At 40.5% G+C, this 26,333-nt stretch overlaps 1 protein-coding gene across 4 annotated transcripts in view; it reads left to right on the top strand.

The window, feature by feature from the left end:
• Positions 1–26,333, top strand: part of PRKCA (protein kinase C alpha) — a 190,729-nt gene that overhangs the window by 138,880 nt on the left and 25,516 nt on the right. For 2 of the 4 annotated variants that reach the window (XM_083490032.1, XM_083490031.1), the window contains exons 6-9: positions 4,194–4,350; positions 4,467–4,601; positions 5,009–5,105; positions 22,895–22,918. In XM_083490032.1, coding sequence (XP_083346158.1) covers positions 4,194–4,350; positions 4,467–4,601; positions 5,009–5,105; positions 22,895–22,918 — 413 coding nt within the window. The remainder of the gene's footprint in view (positions 1–4,193; positions 4,351–4,466; positions 4,602–5,008; positions 5,106–22,894; positions 22,919–26,333) is intronic. The other 2 variants (XM_083490034.1, XM_083490033.1) reach the window with 1 other exon arrangement.

Here is a 26,333-nt window from a genome sequence, read left to right as displayed (position 1 = left end):
AGTGTAGAACAATAATTTAAGAAATGTTTCTTCTGGCCTTTTATTGAACAAATATACCCTTTGCTGTGTGCTTTTGTGACATGGCTAGAGATTCTCGGCCCTTTGCTTTTCATTGTTTATTGTTTCTGTTAGACAAAAGCTCTAGTGTGCCGCTGTAACTCCCACCACAGTCATGCTTTTATTTTCAGAAAGGAAAATGGGTCATTTTCTCAAAAGCTGGTTGGGGAGAGATGTTCCAAGTTTTGATTTTTCCATGGAGCTGTTTCTGCACACAATTAAAGTTTACAGAATATTAGACTCTGGTTTATCCAACACCTAAGTTAATTATTCAGATACTGTCTACCTTCAGAAATCAAGTGAAAGTCGCAGCAGTGACCCAAATCACCTGCCTCAAATGTTTGCAAGTTGTTGTTTTATTGTGGTAATAGAAATTAAGCTGGGAGACAGTTTAAAAACAAATCGCGTTGCTTGAATCCAGGGTTCCTACACTTGCAGGACGTTCCTGCTGGAAAAGTGGTGGAGAAGTCATCTTCCACTGATATTTCTTTCCCTCCTGTAGCCCTTTTACTCATTGAAAATCTCTTCTGGTGGACTGGATGCCCCTCTAGGACTGTGTGGGTGAGAGAGTAGGGGGCTGCAGCGGGGAGAGGAAATGGGCAAAAATCACCTGCCTACTTCCTCTGATAGGAGCCTACACTGGACTGCAGTCCCCTTCCGCAAATGAAAGGGCAGCTCCCCCCCAACATGTTTAATAGCTTTTGTCTCTTTTTAGCAACTGTTAAGTTTAAACATCTTTTGAAAGTTTTTAATACCTGTTTTTAACTGTTATTTAATGAGAATTTTAATGTTTCGTTTTATATTTTTGTGGACGTTTTAGAGGGTTGTTGTTTTTTTTGCAATCAAGCAGTATATAAATTTTGTTAAATAAATATAAATAAAAAATATAGGATTTGGTTTTCTGCAGATGCATTTATGTGTCTGTATGAAGCCAGACAGTGAACTGGTAGGACTAGAAAGTACAAAACATAATGGTATGAAATTTAACTATGGCTTTCTGCTTTCTACACTTCTCAGTGCAGAATTGATACCTGCTTTCAGTTTCACTGTGGATTGTCCACCATCTCTTCTTCTTTTCTATGCAGAGACTGTGGAAAACAAAAGTGTTTTATCTGCTAGGTTGTGTGTGTGTGTGTGTGTGTGTGTGTGTGTGTGTATGAGAGAGAGATTATCACAAGAATAAGGTGATTATTATAATATTACTTTCCATATGTATGGAGACATGTACTTAAACCATAACTTACCGGTAATTCTTTTGGGCAACTTGTGGATACAGTTTCATCTTAAAGCCACCCCAGTAGTTCAGAAAGGTAGATGACGTTTTGAGCCCAGAATTATTAGATGCAGTCATTCTTAATACATAATGATGCCTCTGGCCGTTTCTAAAACTTCACCAACTGTTTGACTTCATTGGAAATTGTGGTGAAATATGCTGTTTGTTTGTTTATTGCAAATGAATGTGAACCGAATGTTCTAAGCCAAAAGCAGGTGGATTTAAGGTCAGCAATACAAAACCCAGACGTTGATGGTTAATATTTCCAAAGCAGAACTTTCTGTGACATATTCCCTTTATATAAGCCCATCGCACAAATGACCACATGGGCATCTTACAGTCTTCAGTTCAGCATGGGAGAAATCATTGTATATTGCCACTAAATATATCTATTGACATCTCTGTCTCTTGTCTTTGGGCAGCAAAATCACAGAGGGGGTGGCAGCAAACTAAGTGCCGTCTAACTTCGTTAATTTTACCTGTGATTCCTAGCATGAGAAATACTGGCATGGTTTTTATTATGTCATTAGCAATAAGTTGCTAAATGCCACAGGTAGAGCAGAATAAATATGAACAAGAGTTCATTAATAGGATACAGTATTCCTCCTCTTATTCTCCCAGCCATGCTCTGAGCAGTGTTGTTATGGAATCCAGAAATGCTCCGCACTTACTTCTCTAGGTGTTATTTGCACTAGCCTGAATCTAGTGCTTACATCATGGAGTGAAGTGAGGTGGTCATTCTGGAACAGGTGTGGGAAACCCTTGGCCCTCCAGATGTTGCTGAACTGCAACTCACATCATCCCTGGCCAGTGGCCACACTAGCTGGGGCTGATGGGAGTTGTAGTTAGAATCATAGAATTGTAGAGTTGGAAGGGACCCCAAGGTCCAGCCCCGTGAGATGCAGGAAGTCTCAGCTAAAGCGTCCGTAACAGATGGCCATCCAATCTCTGCTTAGAAACCTCCCAAGGATAGAGAGTCCACAGCTTCCTGAGAGAGACTGTTCCATCTATAGTGGGGCTGCAGATTGCTCACCCATGCTGTTAGATCAGCACCAGGTTCAGTTGTTGTTGTTGTTGTTATGTTGTTCTGCAGGGGAACACAAAGTCAGTTAAGAGAAAATTCATTGTTGGATAGAGTAGTGTGAGGCTTCCTCTTCATAACTGAATGGGAATTTCAGGGCTGAATAAAGAAAACACACAATGATGCAGACAGCACAGTGGGGCTGTTGTATCATATGGGCAATATAACTTGTGCTAAAAACTTGTAACGCAGAAAAGTCTCTCAACACTGCCTAGGAATGGTTTTTAAAATGGTTTTGCTCATCTCACAATAGAGTATAGACAGATAAACTAAAATGTGAGCGGGCATGCCAGTTAATTGTTATATAATTTTTAAAAACCAACTTACAATAACATTGTTTTTCGACCTGGGCTCTGCGGGTTTGTGTGATTACCATTGTTCAAAAGGAATTTTAATCCGTAGGGAGCATACTCCCTTATACTGAGTCAGGCCATTGATCCATTCAGTACTGCCTGCACTGACTGGTAGCAGCTCTTAAGGGTTTCAGATTTTCTCAGTGCTGCCTGGATATTCTGGGATTGAACCAGTGCCTTCTACATTCAGAACAGATGGTCTATTGATGAGCAACAGGCATTCCCCTAACTCTGTTTCTGTGTGGTTGAGAAAAATACGAGTGCATTAGACAGTTTACACAATAAGACACTGGCGACGATCCTGTTTTATCAGATCAGCTTAAGTTTCTTTTCTTTCTGCTGTGGGGGATTGATTTATTTTTTTTAATAAGCACACCCCACTAATATTTGTGGACTAGGATGTGCTGAATGAGGTGTTATTGACTTCCTAAAAAAAGATGCATGAGGGTTTGAGGACACAACAGTACTGTTGTTGTCCTTACTAACAGTGGCGTAGCGTGGGTTGTCAGTACCCGGGGCAAGGCAAGTAATTTGCGCCCCCTAACCCCCCACGCTACGCCACTGGGGCAGAGAGCTGCGAGTGCGAGCGCCCCCCCAGATGTTGCGCCCGGTGCGGCCGGCCCCCCCTGCACCCCCCACGCTATGCCACTGCTTACTAATAATCAAATAATCTCCCCCAGTCAACCCACGCCCGCATACCTAATGCAGAATTTAGCATTCCAAGCGGTCGGTTCTTTTGCTTGCCCTTCTACTGTTGTTTTTCTCCAGATCTAGCCCCAAATGCATTTAAATTATCCTTGGCCCAGTGGGACTGAAAACTATGTCTAATTTGACCTTATCTTTTAAAAGGGTATCTGTATTGACACTTCATTATCCAACACATTGATAATTGCTAGAAATCCAAACCTGTTTCCTCCTGCTGCGGAAAAAGGCATGTGTGCTCTTTTCCTATCTCTGGTCCAAAGGGATCCCTAATCCCATTGCTCCTAAACTGGGGAGACATCAAAGAACTGTATCAGGGATCCTCCTCATCTGTATTTATCAACACATTGGATGGAACTATCCAGTGCTGTCCAACTTGAATCATATAGGATACTACTTTAGATCTTGTTACAGATAACTTTAGCTGCTGTCACCAAGGATAGGAGTGGGCGGTCCACTTCTTGGGTGTTCGTACTGGGGATAAAAAGAACTGGGCTATTCCAATGAATAGAGGTGGCAAAGAGGTGTGTTGTTTTTTTTACTTTCATCAGATTAGCATCAGTTTTCATAGGCTTCTGCAGAGGTTTCCATTACCCCACACAAACCTATAGAAAGCTTATCAGTGCAGGCAATATTACTTACATTAGGGTTTTTTGGGATGCAGGAAAACCTTTTCTTGCCCTTTGAATCTTTGTCTAATCCTTATTGTTCGTCTATATATTTTCAGTTCGAGATGCAAGAAATCTGATTCCTATGGATCCAAATGGACTTTCAGATCCTTACGTGAAGCTGAAACTTATTCCAGATCCTAAGAATGAAAGTAAACAAAAAACGAAAACCATCCGTTCCACACTTAATCCACAATGGGGTGAGACATTCACATTGTAAGTTGAAATTTGATACTTTTCCTAGTGATATTTCCGATTGCATACATCATCGTGTGTTTTAATAAATTAACAGAACGGCACCTATTTTTTTCTCTTCTTCATTCTTTTTGTAGTAAGTTAAAGCCTACAGACAAAGACAGAAGATTATCCGTGGAAGTCTGGGATTGGGATCGGACAACTCGGAATGATTTCATGGGCTCTCTTTCTTTTGGAGTGTCGGAACTCATGAAATCACCTGCATGTGGATGGTAAAAAGCTCTTTGTTATGAATATGTTACTAATGCATTGCTATAATTATGGGCAATAAATCCTATTGACATATTTAAATATTTCCTAAACTTATCACCTGTGTCTTCACAGAATGCACAATGTTGAAAACCTCAATCAATAGATATTGAGGACAAAAAACACACAGAAACTAACTATTCTTTTTTGTTGGTTTTTAAAATATCAAAGCAACCATGTAACATCTCTCACTGTTGCTGCAAACTTAAGCACACTTGCTAAGGAGAGAGTCTCTTTAACCTGAAAGTAGTTACATTGGTCCATAAGAAAAAGACCTGAGATGGGTAGTTGGGCAATACCTTTTTTTAAGGCCAGCTGAAATAAGAAAAAGATGCAAAATCAGTCTCTCCTTTTAATACACTGAATGCAGGTACAAACTACTTAACCAGGAAGAAGGCGAGTATTACAATGTTCCGATACCAGAAGCAGATGACGATGGGAATGTAGAACTGAGACAGAAGTTTGAGGTGAGAATTTTAGCATACATTGTATGGCAAATCCCACGTTGAGCCTGATTCTGTGCTTCTGCTGCTGCAGTGCTTACTATAACAGACAGGAGCGACTTCCTGTCTCTTGCTTACTGTACAATTCTTTCTCTTGCCAGTCCACGGATCGTCAATAATCACTAACTCTGAACTTGGTTTGCATAATTTTTGGCAAGTGTTAATGGTACGAATCTACTTTCACAATGGAATTTGGGACTGTAATTCGTTGCAATCGAACCAACATAGCAAGCGGACTGTAAGTTTCTGTGACTTTGAGGGCTCCATCCTTTCCTCACATGAAAGTTTTCCAGTAGACTGCATTACCATTAAGTAAATGAAAATGAAGGAGGACCCAGTTACTATCTTCTTGCCACTTTCCACAGGCAAGTTGATGATTGTCCCATTGACAGCTGGGGTCTCCCTTTGCCTCTGCTCCAATGTAGCTCTCTCTGTATGATTAAGTTTCATCATTTGACTAGTAGCCTCATCTACTTTTTTAGATTTTACGTGTGCTGACTCTAAGGGTGGCGCAGTGTTTCTTTGTCTATTTCTGCTTGAAAGAGAGGAACTGAGAGAAGTATTTGACAGAGTGATGAGAGAGAGGAAGAAAAGCGAATGTTGAGGAGGAGGGTGGAGTAAGAAAATGGAAACAGGAGGCCTGAGTGGTTTGGGGAGATTAAGGACTAGAAATGAATAGTGAAAATGGCAGGGGAAGGTGGCTGGGGGCAGAAGGAAGTTAGGTACAGAGAAGGGGATGAAAGTGGTTGAATTTAGGAAATGCTTCTAGAGAATATTAACATCATCTTGATGCTGACAACACCATGAAGCTGACAGTATTGTGAAAATCATTCATTCCACTGTAGGGAGTTGTGTTATAACTCTGCTTCCATAGAAAATCAAGAGCTTCCAGACTTGGCTCTAATACATTTCTAGCACATCTTTCCTTTTATAATTATTCTCACAGCATAATTGGCCTCTAAGCTTCTTTTCCTGCTTCATCAAATGTTTGGGGGTCTTTTGGACAGTTTAGTAAAATGATGTAAAATAAAATATCTCATTTGATCATCTTAATCTGATAAGTTTTCGGGTACAGGGTATATAAAGTAATGCAACTAATTACGCAAATGTTGTAGAATCCTTAATTATTTTGCTTTTGCTTTGGTGTGAATATGGCACTTGCTGAAAAGATTTTAGGTTGTATCCAATGCTGTGTTCATATAGATCATATTGATCATATCTCTGGAACAAATTTTGATTGTCCGTGGTAGTTGGGAGTGTAGGGGAATTCTGTTGTGCTAGCAGAATGACATCATTGGAGACAACGCTTTATTTTCATGTTACATTCTGAACTGCCTCTGGCAGGCACAAAAAGTGAACTGCGCTTCAGTAATGTTAACAATATACAATTCCAGCAGTGGAAGTGTCAATATACTTTTGAAGTTCTGGACACTTTAAAAAATGCCAATATTACCAATGTAATAGGGACGTGGGTGGCACTGTGGTCTAAACTACTGAGCCTTGGGCTTGCTGATCAGAAGGTCAGCGGTTTGAATCCCCGCGACGGGGTGAGCTCCTGTTGCTCGGTCCCTGCTCCTGCCAACCTAGCAGTTTGAAAGCACGTCAAAGTGCAAGTAGATAAATAGGTACTGCTCTGGCGGGAAGGTAAATGGCGTTTCCGTGCGCTGCTCTGGTTTGCCAGAAGTGGCTTAGTCATGCTGGCCACATGACCCGGAAGCTGTACGCTGGCTCCCTCGGCCTATAGAGCGAGATAAGCACCGCAACCCCAGAGTCGTCCGTGACTGGACCTAAAGGTCAGGGGTCCCTTTACCTTTACCAATGTAATATTAAGGCGTATTTTTTACATGTTTAGCAGATGCAATACTTTGCAACTGTATATAAAGTCGTTGTATCTATTGAAATAATAGATGCGTTTTTGGACATTGACATATTGTTCCTTGTTTATGATCTGTAGACCAAATGAGCTGAATATTGCAACTCTTCCTACAGTTAATGGAGTGCACAGCGGAAAATTTAAGTAGCTTAAACCATGGGTAGGCTAGTTTCCCGGGGGCCGGATCCGGCCAAATCGCCTTCTAAATCTGGTCTGGGAATCAGCGTGTTTTTACATGAGTAGAACGTGCCCTTTTATTTAAAATGCATCTCTGGGTTATTTGTGGGGTATAGGAATTCATTCTCCCCCCCCCCAAAAAAAATATAGTCTGGCCTCCCACAAGGTCTGAAGAACAGTGGACCGGCCCCCTGCTAAAAAAGTTTGCTGACCCCTGTAAACCAAGTTCCTTCTTCTTCTTGTTTTCTTTAGTTTTCAGACATCTCAGAGTACATCTCATGCAAGTGGTATTAAACCGCAACGTCTCTCCATTTTTTTATTGGCTCACATTAGTCTTAGTCATATTTTTTCAGTTAATTACACAGAGTAATAAAAACCACACTACTGCTAGTAGTCCTCCTGAAGAGCACTGTTCTGCTGTTTGTGTTCCCATTTTATGCCTGAGAGCCTTTCAGTGCTTCTGATGTGAGGAGCCATTTTCCCGGACATAATTTCCTGAATAAGCTCATTCCTTATCGCTAGCAATCAGCACTGTCAGATCTGTTTCAGCCAGGGCTCCACAAAGGCAACAGCAAGAGCACACCCTTTTGCCGTGTTGCTAGATCTTACATGCACTAGCCCAGGGGTCAGAAAACTTTTTCAGCAGGGGGCTGGTCCACTGTCCCTCAGACCTTGTGGGGGGCCGGACTATATTTTGAAAACAAAACAAAAAAAAAGAACAAATTCCTATGCCCCACAAATAATCCAGAGATGCATTTTAAATAAAAGGACAAATTCTACTCATGTAAAAACACGCTGATTCCTGGACCATCCGCAGGCCAGATTTAGAAGGCGATTGGGCCGGATCCGGCCCCCGGGCCTTAGTTTGCCTATCCATGCACTAGCCTGTATATGGAATCTTGCTCCCCACAACAACCCTCTTGTTTGCTGTGCAGTGTATGGGCGCTGCCCTGTTCTCTGTGAGGCTTACAATAAATGAGAAAACAATTTGAATATAAAATAAGACGTAAAAATATAACGTAAAAAAACCCATGGCACCCCCCTGAGTCAAAACATGGGCCTATAGGGGATATTGGGGTGGATGGAAATCAGCCAGTAATATATATTTTTGCATACTGGCTGCAGGCTTCGAGGCCTGGCCTAAACGGCCTTTTCAAAATTACCTGGTGCAGGCACAAATGTTCCAGGTGAGGGAACAGAACCCAACAGAGAAGTCACAGCTAATTAGAAGAGTAAGCTGCGGCTGGTATTGAACATGTTGAAATCATTATTCCTTTATGGCCCCTAGCCTATTTCCAATGCACACGCAATTTAGTTTATTTTGGCAGGTTCTGTGCATAACTATTAGTAATTTAGGATCCATGAGAGATTTAAAAATAAGTCTGAAAGCTTCGTTGCTCTCCTGCAGGACCAAGAAACAGCTCAGAAGAGCAGGTTACCTGGACCCTGAGACCATCCTCTGAGGCCCTTCTTCGTGTGCCTCCCCCACGAGAGGTCCGGAGGGTGGCAACACGAGAACAGGCCTTTTCTGCAGTGGCTCCCTGTTTGTGGAATGCTCTCCCCAGGGTGATTTGCCTGGCGCCTTCATTATATACCTCTAGACGCCAGGCAGAAACGTTCCTCTCAAACCAGGCCTTTGGCTGATGACATCTGATACCCTTTTAATTATGTTGTGAGGGTGGGCTTATTGGCTTGCTAATCTTATTTTTACTATGTATCTTGTGGCTTTTATATTATAATTTTGTGTTGTGAACTGCCCTGAGTTCTATGGATGAAGGGCAGTGTTAAGTTGTGGGTGAACACATCAGACGACACAGTGATTCTTCAAACAGCTCTTGTTTACTCACAGGCCAGAACAGAACTGAACTGAAGGGTTCAGCCAGCCTGCTTATATAGAGCTCCACTAGAACGCAACAGTAACCATTTTCTGTAACTATCCAATCACTGAATGTCACTTTCAATCCCTTATTTGCATATGTGGACCTGAGTGAAAACTATCTCAGTATCGCCCTGCTGGCCCAGGGTGAGAACTTCAGTATATAACAGGCAGTATACAAATTGAATGAATGAATGATTATAATAATAATGGTTAGGCAGCATGGATGGAAGTGGCCTCAGCTCAGTGATTCCAATACACTGAATGGGATACCATTTGTCAACTTTTTTGCATTGATGCTTCCATTTCCCAAGAAACTGGCGTCATGAAAGGGAACTTCAGTAGTGTGGAGGATCACTTTAAAAAAAAAAACTTTCCCCATAGCATTGAATGTTGAGTGTTTGTTGGTATTGGGGCGGGGAAACCTGGACAGGTAAAAAATAATAATAATGGAATGACTAGCTGGCTCCCTGATTCCACACTTAGTTGTTGTTGTTTTTTTAAATCAAATGTTATTTGCAGGATTGCAAGGACGCTCTGGGCAGTATGTTACTGTCTTCCTCCACTTACTGAAGGCTCTTTACACCAGCCAAGGCTTTTGTGAAAGAAAAGTAGGAAGGGTGATCTTAGCAAACAACCCTCTTTATCCTGCAACCTTCCATGAGTGGTATTCAAACATGTTTTACTCAGAGTAGACCAAATGAATTTAACTAACTTAGACTAGATCTACACTGACCTGTTTAACATTATTTCCCCAATTAGAACGCTATTAGATATGTCATTCTAAAATGTCACAGGGCATACTTGTTAATTAAAACATTTTTTTTTACCTTTCTCTTTGACAAATGTAAGTAATATCAGGCCACACCATTTTCCAAAACACTGTTTTTTCCCCTGCTGCTGGTCGCTGGTTGCTCTGCTCTGCCTCTCTGGTGTCACATTTTAATTCTTCCTCCCACCTTCTGTGTCCTTTGTTATCTGCCACTTGAATACCACCGGAGGGGAATCAGGGTTTGAATGCAGTCAAAAAGGTAAAATACTGCATTAGGGACATATGAGCAGTGTTCTACCGATATAGCAGCATAAAATAATTTTTAAAATTAAGCAATAAAAGGGACACGGTAATAACACATTATGAACATAAAAAATAGGATGTCCTGTTGTCCATCCACGTTATCAAACCATTCCTTAACCCTTAAGATTAAAAGCCATGAATGTAGATGCGCCCTTGGTCATGTTGTTTAATTCCAGTCATTCTACTTGGGAGTAAAACCTCTTTAAATACCACCCCATGTCTCAACCCTCTGGAGCAGATTGGAGGGGGATGGCAGGGAGCTGAAGAGAGATGCTGGAATTCTGACTCAGGCATTGAACTGCTATCAGAAGATTCTAAGTCTGGTGTCAAGGACCATTGGCTTAGATAGCTTTTAACGGGGATTAGACAAGTTTGTAGAGGATAGATAAGTTGAATGTGCCATGTTCAGAAGCAAAGTACCCTTGAATATCTGATGTCCCTGTAGGAATCGGAACGCTGGATTAAACTGGACCTTTGGTCACATCCAGCAGGGCTCGTCTTGTGTTAAGTCCCCTCCACTGCATCTTTTTTGAATTTAGCTTTTAGGGGTGTGTGTGAGAATCTAAGTATCTATGTATGTATGTATGTATAAAACACACACGCATTCATACAGACTCTCTCTCCCACCCTGCTACAGATGCTAACTGAGCTCTGCAGCCTGTCACACATTTTTTAATGTACACAAATTAACAGAAGATTAGCACCTTGCACAGCAAAAAAAAAAAAAAATCACACATTTGCATTAACTGAGTTTATCCTTACCTATTTTCAGATAATCCAATAAAGCTGTGACTTAATAATAGTCAGTTCTTGACAATATTATCCTCTTATTTTTCTTCTATGTAATTTCTTGACGGGTAAACACAAGCAAATAAACCCACCCACTTCGTATGGTGTTTTGCAGCTTAAGAGCTTTCACGGAAACTATCTTGCTACAAAGAGTGGATTTCATAAAATCATAGAATTGTAGAGTTGGAAGGGACCCTGAGGACCACCTAGTCCAACCACCTGCAATTCAGGAATATTCAGCTGTCTCATACCGGCAGCCTTTGCATTCTTAGCACCATGCTCTAACTGACTAAGCTATCCAGGCTGTTCCTGAGAATCAAGCATTTTTGGTAGTAGTCTGTGAAATTCAGTGTTTGAAAAAGAAAAGGTTCTGACCTCCTTTTTACTCCTTTGCCTAGTCCTTAGTTGGCACAAAAGAGTCTTTGAGAAAGAGTATTCTTGCAGAGTACAGTGGTACCTCGGGTTAAGTATTTAATTTGTTCCAGAGGTCCGTTCTTAACCTGAAAGTGTTCTTAACTTGAAGACCACTTTAGCTAATGGGGCCTCCTGCTGCTGCCGCGCCGCCGGAGCATGATTTCTGTTCTCAACCTGAAGCAAGGTTCTTAACCCGAGGTACTATTTCTGGGTTAGTGGAGTCTGTAACCTGAAGCGTATGTAACCCAAGGTACCACTGTATTGCTGCTTTTATTCTTAAAAAGTCTTCTTCTCCAACCACAACTGACAGCTTTTACACACACCAAACGCAACCAGCTTTCTACCATCCAACCATCCATACCCAACACTAACATTGACCACTCTATATATGCAGGTACAATTTGGTGAAAGGTTGCATGAGTCATTGTAGGCCGCTGACTCAGGCTGACTTAGTTCTTTTAGCATTAAAGAAACAGCGGCCAATTTTTAGCTGTGACAATTCTGAACGACTTTGTTTCTCTGACTTTATTGCAAACCTACAGTTTGCTACAACCCCCCCCCCCGGACTCTCTGATCTGTAAAAATTATAGGGTCTGTGTAAATTTGTATATATCCAAATATAGTCATAAGAAGAGGCAAAGGGCTATCTAGAACATGGAAAACAGTGCCACCAACTCTGAGCGCTGCAGATACCATTCATCCTTTTCTTGTGGGTTCTGTGAGTTTGTAATTACTGTTCCAAGCCTATATTCCCCTCCAGCTTTAAGAGCTAGAGACTGGCTTTTTTTCTCTAATGAAAACTGGAGTTCTCCAGAAAAAGACATTAATTTCAGAACCTGCCCAGTGCAATCACAGCATACACACAACCCTGATTAAATGCTTTCTCAATTTATCGTTCAAATCATGTATCTGAACACAGTCGCACTAGAATGCCTAACCACCACAGAATATGCCAACTGGCTTGTGCAGTGAAAAGAATAATGAACCCAAATCACTGCTCAGATCTTAAGCAGAACTGATAGAAAAACCTTTTCCAGGCTTCAAGCTGTTGTCTTAGGGGTGCTCAGATGGCTAGACAGGAGGAGGCAAAATTGCATCCAGGGAATTTCTTTCTCTTATGATAGTAATGATCTGTCCTAGGCAGTAAGTGCCAGCAAAAATTGTTTTTTCAAGTGCCTTCACCTTGATGACTTCTATTTACCTTAAACATACCAAGCAAAGAATGCAGAAGATGCTTCTTAAATGCTCCATTAGAAAATATTTTACTTCAAATCCTACTTGAGGGGTGGTCCTGATTACTTCTAGGAAACAATTAATCCATTTTTTTGTGTTTGTATAGCGAGCATCCAATTGGATAGACCTTTCCAACTCTACAATATCTTTTTTTGAGCCAAGGCAACCAGAACTGTACACCGTATTCTGAGTCTGGTTACACCATAGATTCCCAACTCTTTAAGTCATTTATGAACAAGTTAAAAAGCACAGGTCCCAAGACCAATCCATTTTTTACCTCCCTCCATCAGACAAAAATGTTTGTTTATAACCATGCTTTTGGCTGATTAAACATTCTATGGCCTTTTAAATGCTTTTTGGGGGGGAGGGGGACTATTTGTTTGTGTTTGTTTGTTTGTTTGTTTGTATTTTGTGTTCTCATTTTGAATTTTTATGTTGTAAACCACCCTGTGATCTTCAGATGAAGGGCAATATACAAATTTAATAAATGGTAAGAAGAAGAACTGTCCATTTACTCTGTGCTTCTTTAGAAAAATCTGTGTTAGAATCTTGTGCTAATGGACTAAACTGAAAATACAAGAAGTCAGATGTCTCAACAATGATGGTCTCTTAGCTCATGGGCTGCAAAGAGGATGTTTCATTCATCATGGCATGATGATCTCCTTGAGAAGCAGGTGGTTACCTCTTCCAGTGGTCCATCTCTTCAGAAACAATTGGCTTTTATCGCGTAATACACAATTGTGTCATCTTGCTTGCACAATAACTTTCCACTTGTGCAAATGAGACTCCTTGTCCTCTCCCCCAGAGACCCCAGCATACCCTCAAAAATAATTTGAGAAGGTTGGGGGACCCTCAAGAGCAGGCCTAGGAGAGGAAAGAGGGGAGTCCCACCATGTCTACTGGCGCAACATTGGATCTTGCCCATTTAGTGAATAACCAGTGCTTATTACAGTGTTCTCAGCCATGTGATGAATATCATAATGAGACGGATACACAATCATGAATGTGGAAAAACCGGGGCGTGAGTGTACACACAGTAATGTGAATCTATCTGCATACATTATTATGGCCCTCCTGAATCATGAAATGGATGGAGCAGCTCACAGGGGGCAAAATAACAAACGGTTTGCATTTGTTGCACTGAAGCAATGCATTAAAACCCCTAAATAAGAACTATGGCGATATGGTCATACAATTGGTAGTAGTGATATATAAGTAATTTTACTGCAGCCCGCAAGGAAAGCAAGGACCGTGGTGGAGCATTTGCATACATCACTCTCTCCCTGTCGCCGAGGTTCTGCACTGAAGTTCTTTCAGAATCTGGTGCTACTCTTTCCCTTGCCAATGCTGCCCTAGGGTTATTCAGGAACCTTGGAACAGAACAAGATTGGCTTCAGGCCGAAGCACCGGAAAAGGTGGTGGTTTGTGGGGGGAAGGGTTAACCGTTATGGTCTTGTTCATCACGGGTGATGTGCTTCTGTGTTGTCTAATTTTAAACCATCTTTACCACAGTTTCATGTTAAAGGCCAGCAGAATGTATCAGTACAAGTCTTGGCTATAAATAAGTAAGACTCCTCAGTTTTCACCTCGCAAGAGGTAGGTGACTCAGAGCTGCCATAAATAACTCTTTATGATGATTCCCTTGCCCTTTAGCAAGCAAACAGTGTATTACACGGCTGTGCCACATATAAGATGATGGATCACATAGTGTGTGCTAACTAGCAGGAATGAGTCTGTGAACAAGAAGCACAAATATTTTTTTTAAAAGGCACAAAGAGTCAATGTATAACATGGCCTTTTATGAAATTGGCATGGCTGTCGCTGAGTCAGTTCTGGCATTGTCCTGCTCAGAACTTACAAAGTTCAAGTTTCATAAGGGACCTCGTCCATCTATTCTCTGCCCTGCTGTGCTTTGTCATTCACAAGCAATTGCTGTTTCCTAAATTAAGTAAAAAACAACAATACAGATTTCAGGAAAAATGAAATGCTGCATGGCAGTGTGAGAGGGGCATTCAGGCAAAAGTGCCAAAGGGCATGAATGAGTGGGAGATAATTTTTGAGGGGAAAACCCATCATGACTCAAACTAGAAAATAGCACCCTATGTTAATAGGGATGAATATATATGTTTGCGCCAACCTAGCAGTTCAAAAGCACGTCAAAGTGCAAGTAGATAAATAGGTACCGCTCCGACGAGAAGGTAAACAGCGTTTCCATGCACTACTCTGGTTTGCCAGAAGCGGCTTAGTCCTGCTGGCCACATGACCCGGAAGCTGTACGCCGGCTCCCTCGGCCAGTAAAGCGAGATGAGTGCCACAACCCCACCTAATGGTCAGGGGTCCCTTTACCTTTACCTTATATATGTTTGCAGGTGGATATTTACACAATTCTACCTCACTGCATGAGAAACATGACACTCCCTCTTAAGGCTTCTCTCATTGCCACGCCTCCATAGAATTACAGTGCTACTATAATTGCACTATATCATTATTTTATTCATATTTTCTCCCTCCCCCAGAGATCAGCAAGTTATCCTTGCATGCAAGCCTCATTAAGCCTATTGCTGTTCTCAAATGGATACCTTTAACAGGCAAATGGTAGGCTGGGAACGCTGTCTTGGTCAATGATTCCATCTGTCAAATGGTGCTGTGTATTGAGGTAAATGACAATTTTTGCAGATAGGGGTATGTTTTGCTTCCTTCATTAATTATGTACTTTCCCCTTTTTGCTTAAGGGCAATGCCATGCATTGTGTCTGCTATTGGAGGTGAAGTTACTGATTTTTACTGGGCTCTCAGCTATCCCTTCAAAAATAAGTTGTGTTTCCTACATTGCTGCTGCCATAAATCTGTTGCAACTCATTATTATTGTTTTGGTTCGCTCTCCCATTTTTAACAAGGCAGGCTCCCTCCATCCTTTTCTGTTGTTTTCAGTTCTCCAAGTACATATTGCCTTCTTCACAGTAGTTTTCTCCTTTTAAATTGTTTCATTTGCATCCACAACATTTCTTTCCAGGGTTATTTTTCGCTTTCCAAAATTCAGATCCCAGTTCATATGTGTCACCTCTTTAGGATGCATTCAATCTTCTAATATTAGTTATCACTGCTCATCCACTTAAATCAGGCATAGGCAAACTCCAGCCCTCCAGGTGTTTGGGACTACAATTCCCACCATCCCTGACCCCACTGGTCCTGTTAGCTAGGGATGATGGGAATTGTAGTCTCAAACATCTGGAGGACCGGAGTTTGCCTGTGCCTGACTTAAAAGCTTTAGAAAGTTGCTTGTTCACTATGCATTTCAACACCTCTTAAGATATCATAACCAAATTTTGCACAGTGGTCCCTGAGATCAAGTTGCAGGTTTTTGTCTGCATAGATACAGTTGGATACCATTTTGAATCAAGATGGTGGACCAAAGCATTCAAACCTGCACTGATTTTAACCACTGATTTCGAAACTGCCCTTTTTTATTTTTGTTTCATAGAATTCCTGAGCAACACTAGGTAATGAAGCTGCTAGTTTAATATAGGTAGGCAAAAAAATATAACCTATTAGAAGAATAACGTCTCATAAAATAGAAATTATTCACAAAGTTCACTTGCAAAAGCTAGCTAGATGCATCTAGTAAAATCTTATCTTTTAATTTGTTTCAATTCCTGAAATTGAAAGAGCACATCTTCAACTAAATGATACTGGTTTATTTCATCCCCACCCCACCCCCTGGAAGTACTTGCAGTGCATTCTCTAGAACTAGCTATAGAGTCAGTTTGCAAATAATAATAATAATAATGCTTAGTTAAGTTCTCACACATCTTTCCAAACATTCAATTTCTTCTGTTCCCATGTGCTCTGGCCAGTTGGAGCTGGGGGGCGGGGGGGGGGGAGATCCTATTGCATGAGTAGAACTTCACTCACACAACATTGGATTCATTTTTACTTTTTAAACAGTCTGTGTGTGCAGTGCCGGATTTACGTGTAAGCTAAACAAGCTATAGCTTAGGGCCCCACTCTTTTCGGGGCCCCCAAAAAAATTTAAAGGAAAAAAACCCTGAATGTACATTTCCAAAATATAAGATAAAAAAACAAATCAAATGGCTTTAGATACCTACTAGGTCCATAAATTACTATATAGCATATATTCAACACAAAAAACAGCGACAGTTTGTTGTTGACAAAGGACAGCTGGACATATAAAGGGCCCCATTACCTTCAGTAGCTTAGGGCCTCATCAAGCCTAAATCCGGCCCTGTGTGTGTTTGTGTATTAAAAAGCAGGTCTTTGCTATAGAAAAGTATCTTCAGAAGAGGACTTTGTTTTTTATATATAATAGGATCATTTCCTTCCCCCCGCCCCCGTTACAGTGTTAAAACCCCAAAGCCTATCTATAAATATATGATGAAGCATCATACATAAGTGACTTGAAATCGCTAGCAAGCTGAGCGTTATAACATATTTATTTATCCCCCCCTTGTGTTTATAGATATTTCTCACCTATGCTGCACTTGATGTGGAATATACTTTATTCATTTATTTTATTTTACTTAAATGGTGCTGAGGGTCACAGGGAGAAGAAGTTTGTGAAATTCACCTTCCTTCACTTTATGCTGATGTCAGCAGAGGGAAATCAATGGGCACAACCTGAAGCAACTTAGCCTCAGAATAAAATGAATATCCAGGCTAAAATAAGTCTAAATATAAACACTAAAAGAACAGGGGAAATAAAAGGGGCTTAATCTGGTGCTGGAAGATAGGAAGTCATTTCCAGTGAGATTACAGCTATTGTGAGTACTTCTGTGTGTGTGATTTAAAATATACTGGAAAAATCTGTTCCCTGCAGAACTGCATTTCTGAAAGAAGGTTTGCCTATGCTTTAAAACTGTAGTCCTACAAACAGGCAGCTAAATTTAAAACATGTTAGCTGCTTCCCTTAGATCCTGAATATTAGCTTGTAATTTCATACTCGTTTTGTTCTTTGCATAATATAACAAAGAATTTCTGTGTCTAAACCATACCAAACATTCTGTATTGTTCCAATGAACAGTATTCTTAATCGGAAGGATTTTGTGTTGCTTTTAAAACGGATAGCTGTGGTAGAAAGCTTTAAAAAAACAAAAAAACGTCCCTGGCATTCGTCTTCCCATGATATTTTCTTCAGTTACGTTTTTGCTTTCAGTAGCCTCCACTTTTACAAGAGCAAATAAAGACTAAATACAAGAAGCTTCAATTGGTTACAAGTTTATGAAAAAGGTTGAAATACATCAGAGGGATTTCTGATAATTAACTTGAGGAAATTAAAACCCTTTACTCCGCATTCAAGGCTTCTGCCTTCACAGTTTAATTAAAAATCCTAAGGTCTTTTGATGCAATCCTGCTGACCAGCATTGCTGTTTATCAGAATAAATTGATGAAACACAAAGATTATATATATGAATCTTGCTTAGATCAATCTCAAAATAATGCAGATTTGAGTAAAAAGTAAATACAGAAAAACAGTGCAGCTTTGAACCTATATCACTTATGGGACTCAGGCTTTGGCCCTGAGTCTTGAAATAGTTCAGACAAGAGATGGAAATAGAACTTATCATAAGCCCTGTTAGTCAAGGAAGGTAGACTAGACACCCTACCTTTTGGGGGGTAGATGATGATGATGATTTTATTTTTTATATGCCGCTCCATCTGACTGGGTTGCCCCAGGTACTATGGGCAGCTTCCAGCAAAATATTAAAACACAATAAAACTTCAAACATTAAAAACTTCCCTGTACAGGGCTGCCTTCAGATGTCTTCTAAAAGTCATATAGTTGTTTATCTGTTTGATGTTTGATGAGAGGGCGTTCCATAGGGTGGGCACCACTACCGAGAAGGCCCTCTGCCTGGTTCCCTGTAACTCACTTGTCACAGTGAGGGAACTGCCAGAAGGTCCTTGGAGCTGGACCTCAGTGTCTGGGCTGTGAATGATGGGGGTGGAGATGCTCCTTATGGGAGCTAGAAAGAAATAGTTCACAATAATTTTAATAAGACTTTTGGGCTGTCTTGTTCATGTTTAATCTCCTTTGAGGGTTTTTTATTTTATAAGTGGTGTTTTCTTGGGGAATGTACATTGGTTGAATTTTTTTTTCTCTTTAGCTGTAACTTTGGCAGAAGGACCACTGCAGATTTGGGAAAATCTAAACATTAGGGGGAGAATAGGAATGTTATACTTACCAAGAAGGCAAACCAGAGAGTAGGAATAAGTGAACATTCCTTGCAAAAGAGAGGTGTAAACAGTGGGGTCCACAAGGAACTGTATTGAGATCAGTGCTTTTTAACTAGTTCATAAATGATTTGGAGTTAGGGTTTTGAACAGTGAGGTGGCCAGGTTTGCAGGTGGCACTAAATCTTTTAGTTTGGTGAAAACATAGGCCTAGTCCACATGTTAAGATAAGCTAAATCATGGCTTGGGAAAAGAGGGCGGTGCCCAGTTAGCAGTGAGGTGGCTGCCCAAGGGAGGGTGGGAGGCAGGAGGGGAGGGGGTGTCAACTTGCAGAAAATATTGGGGGGGGGAGAGAGCAGCATCCCTACATATTTTATTGAGGGAGGGCCAAAGGAACCAGGGCCCCATAGAGTTGGCACCTTTGCCCACAAGGGAAGCCAGTTACCTTATACAATTGCTGGGCAATCAGTAGATGACTTTTCCATGGCAATCTCTCTGGATAAGGGGTCAAAAGACGTTTGAACTATCCTATCCATGCTGGTTTTATGAGATACATGGTAGGCCATGCTCCTTTCAAAAGAAGTTGCGGCCTTTCACAGATTGCTGTTTCTTTATTTGTTCTCCCCCACCTCCAATCAACCTTCAATCACCCATGGATGTGGGTGACCCATTACATTGTAAGTAGCCAGGTAAGTAGACGCAGATGGCGCTGTGGTCTAAAACACTGAGCCTCTTGGGCTTGCCAACTGGAAGGTTGGAGGTTCGAATCCATTCGACAGGATGAGCGCCTGTTGCTCTGTCCCAGCTTCTGCCAACCTAGCAGTTCAAAAGCGCACCAGTGCAAGTAGATAAATAGGTACCGCTGTGGCAGGAAGGTTAACGACGTTTCCATGCACTCTGGCACTCACCATGGTGTCTCATTGCGCCAGTAGCAGTTTAGTCATGCTGTCCCCATGACCTGGAAAGCTCCCTTGGCCTGAAAAGTGAGATGAGTGACACACCTCATAGTTGCCTTTGACTGGTCTTAACCGTCCAGGGGTCGTTTACCTTTACCTTTTTTTTTACCTAAGTAATCAGTGAATTGATTCTGAAGACTGACTTTTGCAAATAGTGTTGCAGGAAGTAATATGAAACAACTTTGTCTACAGGTTTCCTTGGCATGATGGATTCTACAGCTATGATGCTGCAGATATACAATACACAAAAGTGTGTTTGTTTGTGTGTGTGCACGTCTGTAATTTTAAACGGAATATAATAAGTTTCCTTTAAATTTGCAAACCACAGGAGGGCAGTAGTGCATTACTATAACAAAGCAAATACGCAGCGGTTCCTTTTAAACATCTCTTAAGAATTAATTCAGCTTGTTGGGATCCTAATGTAAGAAATTAGAACTGCATACATTTATTTATGTGTTTGTTTATTACTGCGGACCACATAATTGTGATTTCATGGCATTATTTTTATATGTAGCATATAATGCTGCAGGTAGTCTCTGTCTTGCTTTAAGCTATAATTTGTCTTCTTACTCTGTGGTAGAAGCAGCAATATAGTGAGTGAAGCATTCTGAGAGACTCATTAATCTGATTCAGGAACATTTCTCTTCCTAATGCTTAAAGGCACAGTATGCAATCCAGGCAAAAATAATTGATTTTTTTAAAGTTCCGCTTTTAATGTCAACGGGGAAACGTTTAACACATATTCTATCTGTCCCTCCATATACATTAAATCATAACAGGAAAATAACATAGAGCCTGCTGCTTTAATACTTAAACTGGTATTATCCTGGGTGTCCAGGGAGATACACAGGCTTGAACGGAGGCTTCTGGGTAGGGAAGATCTGTGAACTTTAAAAAAAAATATTGCCTAATTTCCAATGATTACCTAGGATGGCAGTTCCTAGTTGCAGCGCTCAATCCCTATGGACTTCTCCCTGTCATGTGAACAACTCCACTCTCTCCCGTTAGAGCAGGGTTGGGCAACCTGCTCACTCCCTCGGTGTATTTGTCCTGATTTTATGGGGGTGGCAAGAAAGGGCAGCAGAAAGAAAAAAAAAGGGGTGGCAGAAAGACAGACAGACAGGGACACACCTTCGGTTCCAGCCCTGCTCACTTTTTGCTCTGCTCCCGACTGGTGAGCAGCCCCTGAACCAATGACTTTCAACAGGAACTGAAGTCCTCAACGTGAAAAGGCCTATCCCTGCCATTCATCATTCTACAGCAGGGATAGCAAACGTGGATCACGGGCATTGAAATTTGGCACTCACCCTGTGGAACGCCCTCCCTTCAGATGTGAAGGAAATAAGTAGCTATCTTATCTTTAAAAGACATCTGAAGGCAGCCCTGTTTAGGAAAGTTTTTAATATTTAATGCTATATTGTTTTTAACATTTGATAGGGAGCCGCCCAGAGTGGCTGTGGAAACTCAGCCAGATGGGAGGGGTAATAATAATAATAATAATAATAATAATAATAAATTATTATTATTATTATTATTATTATTATTATTATTATTATCATCATCATCATCATCATCATCATCATCCCTCGCTCTGTTTTTAAATCAACAGCAGGGACATAGACAAACTCTGATTTCTCTTCCTCAAAGCTCAATAACATTTTGGGGATCTGCATGGGCTCTGCTCTTTGCTGCATTGGTCACATACTGTTTATATCTCCTAAGCCTTCCTGAGCTCAGAGTAGTAATTTGTAGTGAGCCGCAGAGATGTATGTCACATAAGTCTAGAATAATTGTATTGTAGAGTTGGAAGGGACCCCGAGGGCCATCTAGTCCAACCCCCTGCAATGCAGGGATCAACTGCAGAAGTATCACTAGATGTGGTTGAAGTGATTGTTCGCCAGAAAGAGACTACAGAAAACATAGGTTCATATTCCAGTGTATTAGATGAAAACGCACACATAACCCATTTTTCATGTTTTCTGTGTACTGAAGAGAAGGCAGGCAAGAGAGCTCCTTCGAGATTGTCTTAAACATGTTGCTATGACAACAGGCATACTGTGCCTTCTCAAATGGACCAGATAGTAGTCCTGCTACTATTTGCAGTTAGTTGTAGTGTGACTCATAGGTTTAATTAAAACGTAGCACAAAAGCAAAGTGCTTTCCCATTCTTGTCCATGGGTTCCTTCTTCCACTTCCTGGGTTTATTATTATTATTTGTTTGCTTTTCGTTTTTTGCTAAGCATTGTTTGCTGAGGTAAAATTTGCTGAGGCAAATTTGTGGTTCGAGCCAACCTCTAAACCATGGCTTGCAAACCCACATCAAACTGCAGGTTCAAATCATGGTTTGGAGACAAGATGCAATACCAGACTATAGTTACTTTAAACTGAACCCAGAAGATTTTGTATAGAAATAAACAAGGGTGTGTGAGAGACGTTTCGGAGCAATGGATGAAGTGTGATTGCCACTGAAGTTAATAGTTCAATTTTGAACTGTTTGCAACTGTTAACAGTCATGGCTCTTCCACCCCAAAAAATCCTGGGTTCTGCAGTGTGTCTCCAAGCTATTATTCCCAACCCCTTTAACAAACTACAGTTCCCAGGATTCTTTGGGTGAAGCCATAACTTTGAAAAGTGCTTTAAATGTATGGTATGGATGCAACCATGGTTACTTCTCTGCTTGAGTATAACAGATTGGCTTTTGAATTCAGGAAAGCACCCTGCTCAGCCTCCCTCTAGTCTGTAATGAATCTGCAAGACACAATTCTTGAAATTGTGAAATCCACAAATTAGGGAAAAATAGTTTCTGAAGATATACTTCTGAAGATACCCATTCCTGTTTTTTTCATGAAGGCAAGCGAACATGTTTTGTGGCAGTGCTATTGGTACATGCCCTTCTAAGGATTAATTTGCTGGCAGAGAAAGCATCAGGACTGGGCTATGATCACTTTTCTCCTCCTGTTGAGTTGGGAGGGTATGTTCTTGCTAGTTCTCTGTGAAGGAATGCTCTCCATAAAGTACTTGCAGGTAAAACCCAAAGAGAGTTGTGGTGTAGATAGTGAATGGAACCCCCTATAATTGTACCAGGTGGGACTGGGGTTTGTTTGTTTTTTGCTTATAGAATTATAGTGGTTTCGTTCAATGCCCAAAAGTAATAACTTGCCTGTGGTTACAGGGTAAAAGAAAGGTCCAAGATAAGGTGCGTCCAAACCAAAGAAAGTAAGACTACGTGCATGTCTTGGGATTTTTCTACCCTCTTCGTGGTGCAACTAATTTCCATTTGAAATCTGCATTTGAAGTTTGTCTGTGGGTTTTTCGTATTGTTTTACTAAGAGATAATTAACATGTGTAGTGTCAATATGCAAGATGAGTTTCTAATAATGACAAATCATCAAAAAAGAGATCCCGATAGTTATCTCCTGGGCAGCTTTATGTATAGTTTTAACCTGCTTTGGCTTGCACTTAAAGGAGGATCCTGTGTGCAATGAAAAGCTCCCCAGCCAACTTGCACAGGTCTTGCATGCCTGAAAGGAGACCAGAACGGTCTTTGCCCCTTCTGTGCTCTTGGCTTAAAATTTGAAAGCCCAGTTGTGTTATGCAGAGGAATGAGGAAATCAGCAATCCTAATAAGTGCTGCTGAACCAGGGGAGAACTATGAATGTACCCCACCGTTAGCAGAAAGTACACAGAGTACCTGATGGTATCGGACTGTAAAGTGTATATTTTCCAGTGGTATTTTGCTTCTTCAGAAAGCACTGGTTTCTGAAACGTTAACATGAAAATCCAAAGGGCAAAAGCAGTGTTCTGAGTTTTATACTGAACACAACTTTTTTCTCCTTGTTTAAATGTCTACCTATAGCGCCTTCTCTGGCTAAGGCAGAGTAAGTCCATTGCATGGTATTCTGCCTGAAGTCTATTCGGCATGCATTGCATATTGCATGGTGAGATTTGGCTTGTGATACAGCGTGACAGAATAATGTGATTCAGAGGCTTAAAAGCTCTCTGAGTTCTTCATAACCAATACCACAAAAAGTTTGTGTTATATATATATTTAAAAAATAAATCTGAAAAAAGGCCCTCCATTTTATCATTAAGATATTTTATCATTAAAATATTTTGACCTTTATTGATTTTTGTGCTGGGCTAAAAATCTGTTTCATATATTGATTTCTTATTTAAAAAGGAGGACGGCTATGAAAAATATTCAAGTGAAGGTTCTTATCCTAATAAATTATGTTGAACTCAATTAAAACCCCTTGGGATTATTCCCAATCTGATGGATGTACTGTGCAGGTTTGATAGACCTGATAGGATGCTTGCTTCCTTTCAACCTCAGTTCAAAGGTCAGGAGCCAGCCTTGGGATACACACTATAAATAATATTTTCTACCTGGAGTAATATGAGTCATACGCTATAATGCAGTAATTATCATACTCTGTATCCTAAAAATGGAGGCATGAAATTAATTTTAGGTATTGTGATATTTCATATTCTCCAATGTAAAAAAAAAATAGCTAGCACTTGCTTCAGGCAAGAACCTAGTGTTTGGAGAATGATGATTGGTCGTCCCCAATAATTGGGAGTGGATGTCTAGATGGAAATTAAAGCTTCCTAGCTCCTTTTGTAGATCTTCTAGCAATGTAAGACATGTCCCCCAGTATTACCTGTTGTCTTGTCAGTTACCTTTACAAATTCCTCCAGATTTTGTATCTAGACCTGGTTCCATTGAACTCTGTAGCAAAAATAAGTGGGACAGGATTACGCTCTTTATTTATTGTTGTGTTCTTACCGATATCTTGGACCCATTTTGATCTGGTTTCAGGCCAGGGTTTAGTGCTGAAACAGACTTGATCACCCTGGTTGATTCCTTCTATCAGGGGAATGATAACTGTTTATTCGTCTTGACCTCTGAATGGCTTTTGATACTATGATATTCTCCTGGGACGGCTCTGTTACACTCCTACCTGCAGGATCATTACCAGAGCATAGCACTGGGACATAGCTGCTCAACCTTGTTATGATTATGCTGTGGGGGTTTGCAGGGTTCAGTGTTATCCCTTATGCCTTTTAACATCTGTACAAAGCCTCCGTAAGAAGTCATCCAGAGATCTGGATGATGGTATATGGATAACACCATAATTGCCATTACGACATGGTGTGAGGATTCGCTGACTTTTAGTGTAGTGGTTGTGGCTTTAAACACAACCTTTTATTCAAGTAATAGGGGCTACTCTTTACTTACTGTTGCTGTTGTTTTTTATTATTTTAACCCCCTGTATAAATCTATCTATCATCTTAATTTTACTTGGCCATAAAACACTCAAATCGGAGTTTACAGTTCTAAGAATTTTCTTTTCTGATAAAAGTCCTTTGCAGTCTTGTGTTTTTCTTTTCTTATCTCAGTTGATTTTCTGTGTGCCCCTTATGAGGAGTATACTACATTTAACCAATTGATGTTGCCAGTGAAGTTATGAGTGAAATGATACAGTGAAAATTTGTTGAAGCATTTCTGACTCTACACATCACCTTTGTCTGTATTTTTTTTGGGGGGGGACTTTTTGAACCAGCTAGAAAATCCCAGTATTCATGCTTCTTTATTAAAATGATTAGATGTTAATTTTAGGCACAAAAATGACAAGGAAGATCTGGGGAAATTTCCTGGGGGTTTTGTAGAGGTTTCTCTAACCCTTTGGAGCAGGTTTGTGGGGTACAGGGGGCACAATCTGGGAGAAGAGACTGTTCCATTGTGCAGGTGCAAATCTTGGTGCTAACAAAATGAATTCATTGACTGTAGCCCAAGCTAGTTATGTTTTAGGGAGAGATTTTCCTTAAGAGATAAGTCATTGAATTCTCCTTGTCTTAACATTCTGTGGTTTGGAAATCAGCTTATACAAAGAACTGTTTATTGCTGCTTTTAAATTTTATTTATCCTAAAGGATGAATTTGCAAATCATAAACATCTCATGACAAATGCTTTGAGTGCAACAATATTTTTCCCACTGAGAACAATGTTTTGATTGAAAATCAAATTTGTTGGTGGTAATTGGTCAGAAAGTAAGTCTCGTAATGTGGGTTGCTATAATATGCTGTCTGTTGAGAGTAAAGACTTCCTTTCCAAAAAAGCATGTCACATGTTGTGAAAAACATCACTATGAAGAGCATATTTCAACTAAAACATTTCAAAATGTTTTGTATACCCTGCAACATATTAAATGCATGAATTTTATTAAGGACACTCTTCATGTTTTGAAAGGGAAGCTCTCAAATCAATTGATTTGAGGGATTTTGGCATGAAGGTAACAATTTATTTTGATGTTGTTCTCTTGGGTGTTCTTAAGTAGGTGAGAGAAGTTGCTTCTATCTAGTCGCACAGATTATTGCCACCTATAACAATACCCACAATATTGTTGGAATGGGTTTTTGAATTTGTGCTTATGCAATATTTTGCGCAGTTCCTTCTCTGAGAACAAACCTTCAGATTAATCCCATGTAGGCATTTGCCTGGTTCAGGCTCTGTCCCAGTTGCTGTGTCCCAGCTCCTGCCAACCCAGCAGTTCAAAAGCAAGCCAGTGCAAGTAGATAAATAGGTACCACTGCTGTGGAAAGGTAAATGA

The sequence above is a fragment of the Podarcis liolepis genome, assembly GCF_965112155.1.
Source record: "Podarcis liolepis genome assembly, chromosome: 2".
NCBI lineage: Eukaryota > Metazoa > Chordata > Lepidosauria > Squamata > Lacertidae > Podarcis > Podarcis liolepis.
This window is presented reverse-complemented; position numbering and strand designations above follow the sequence as displayed.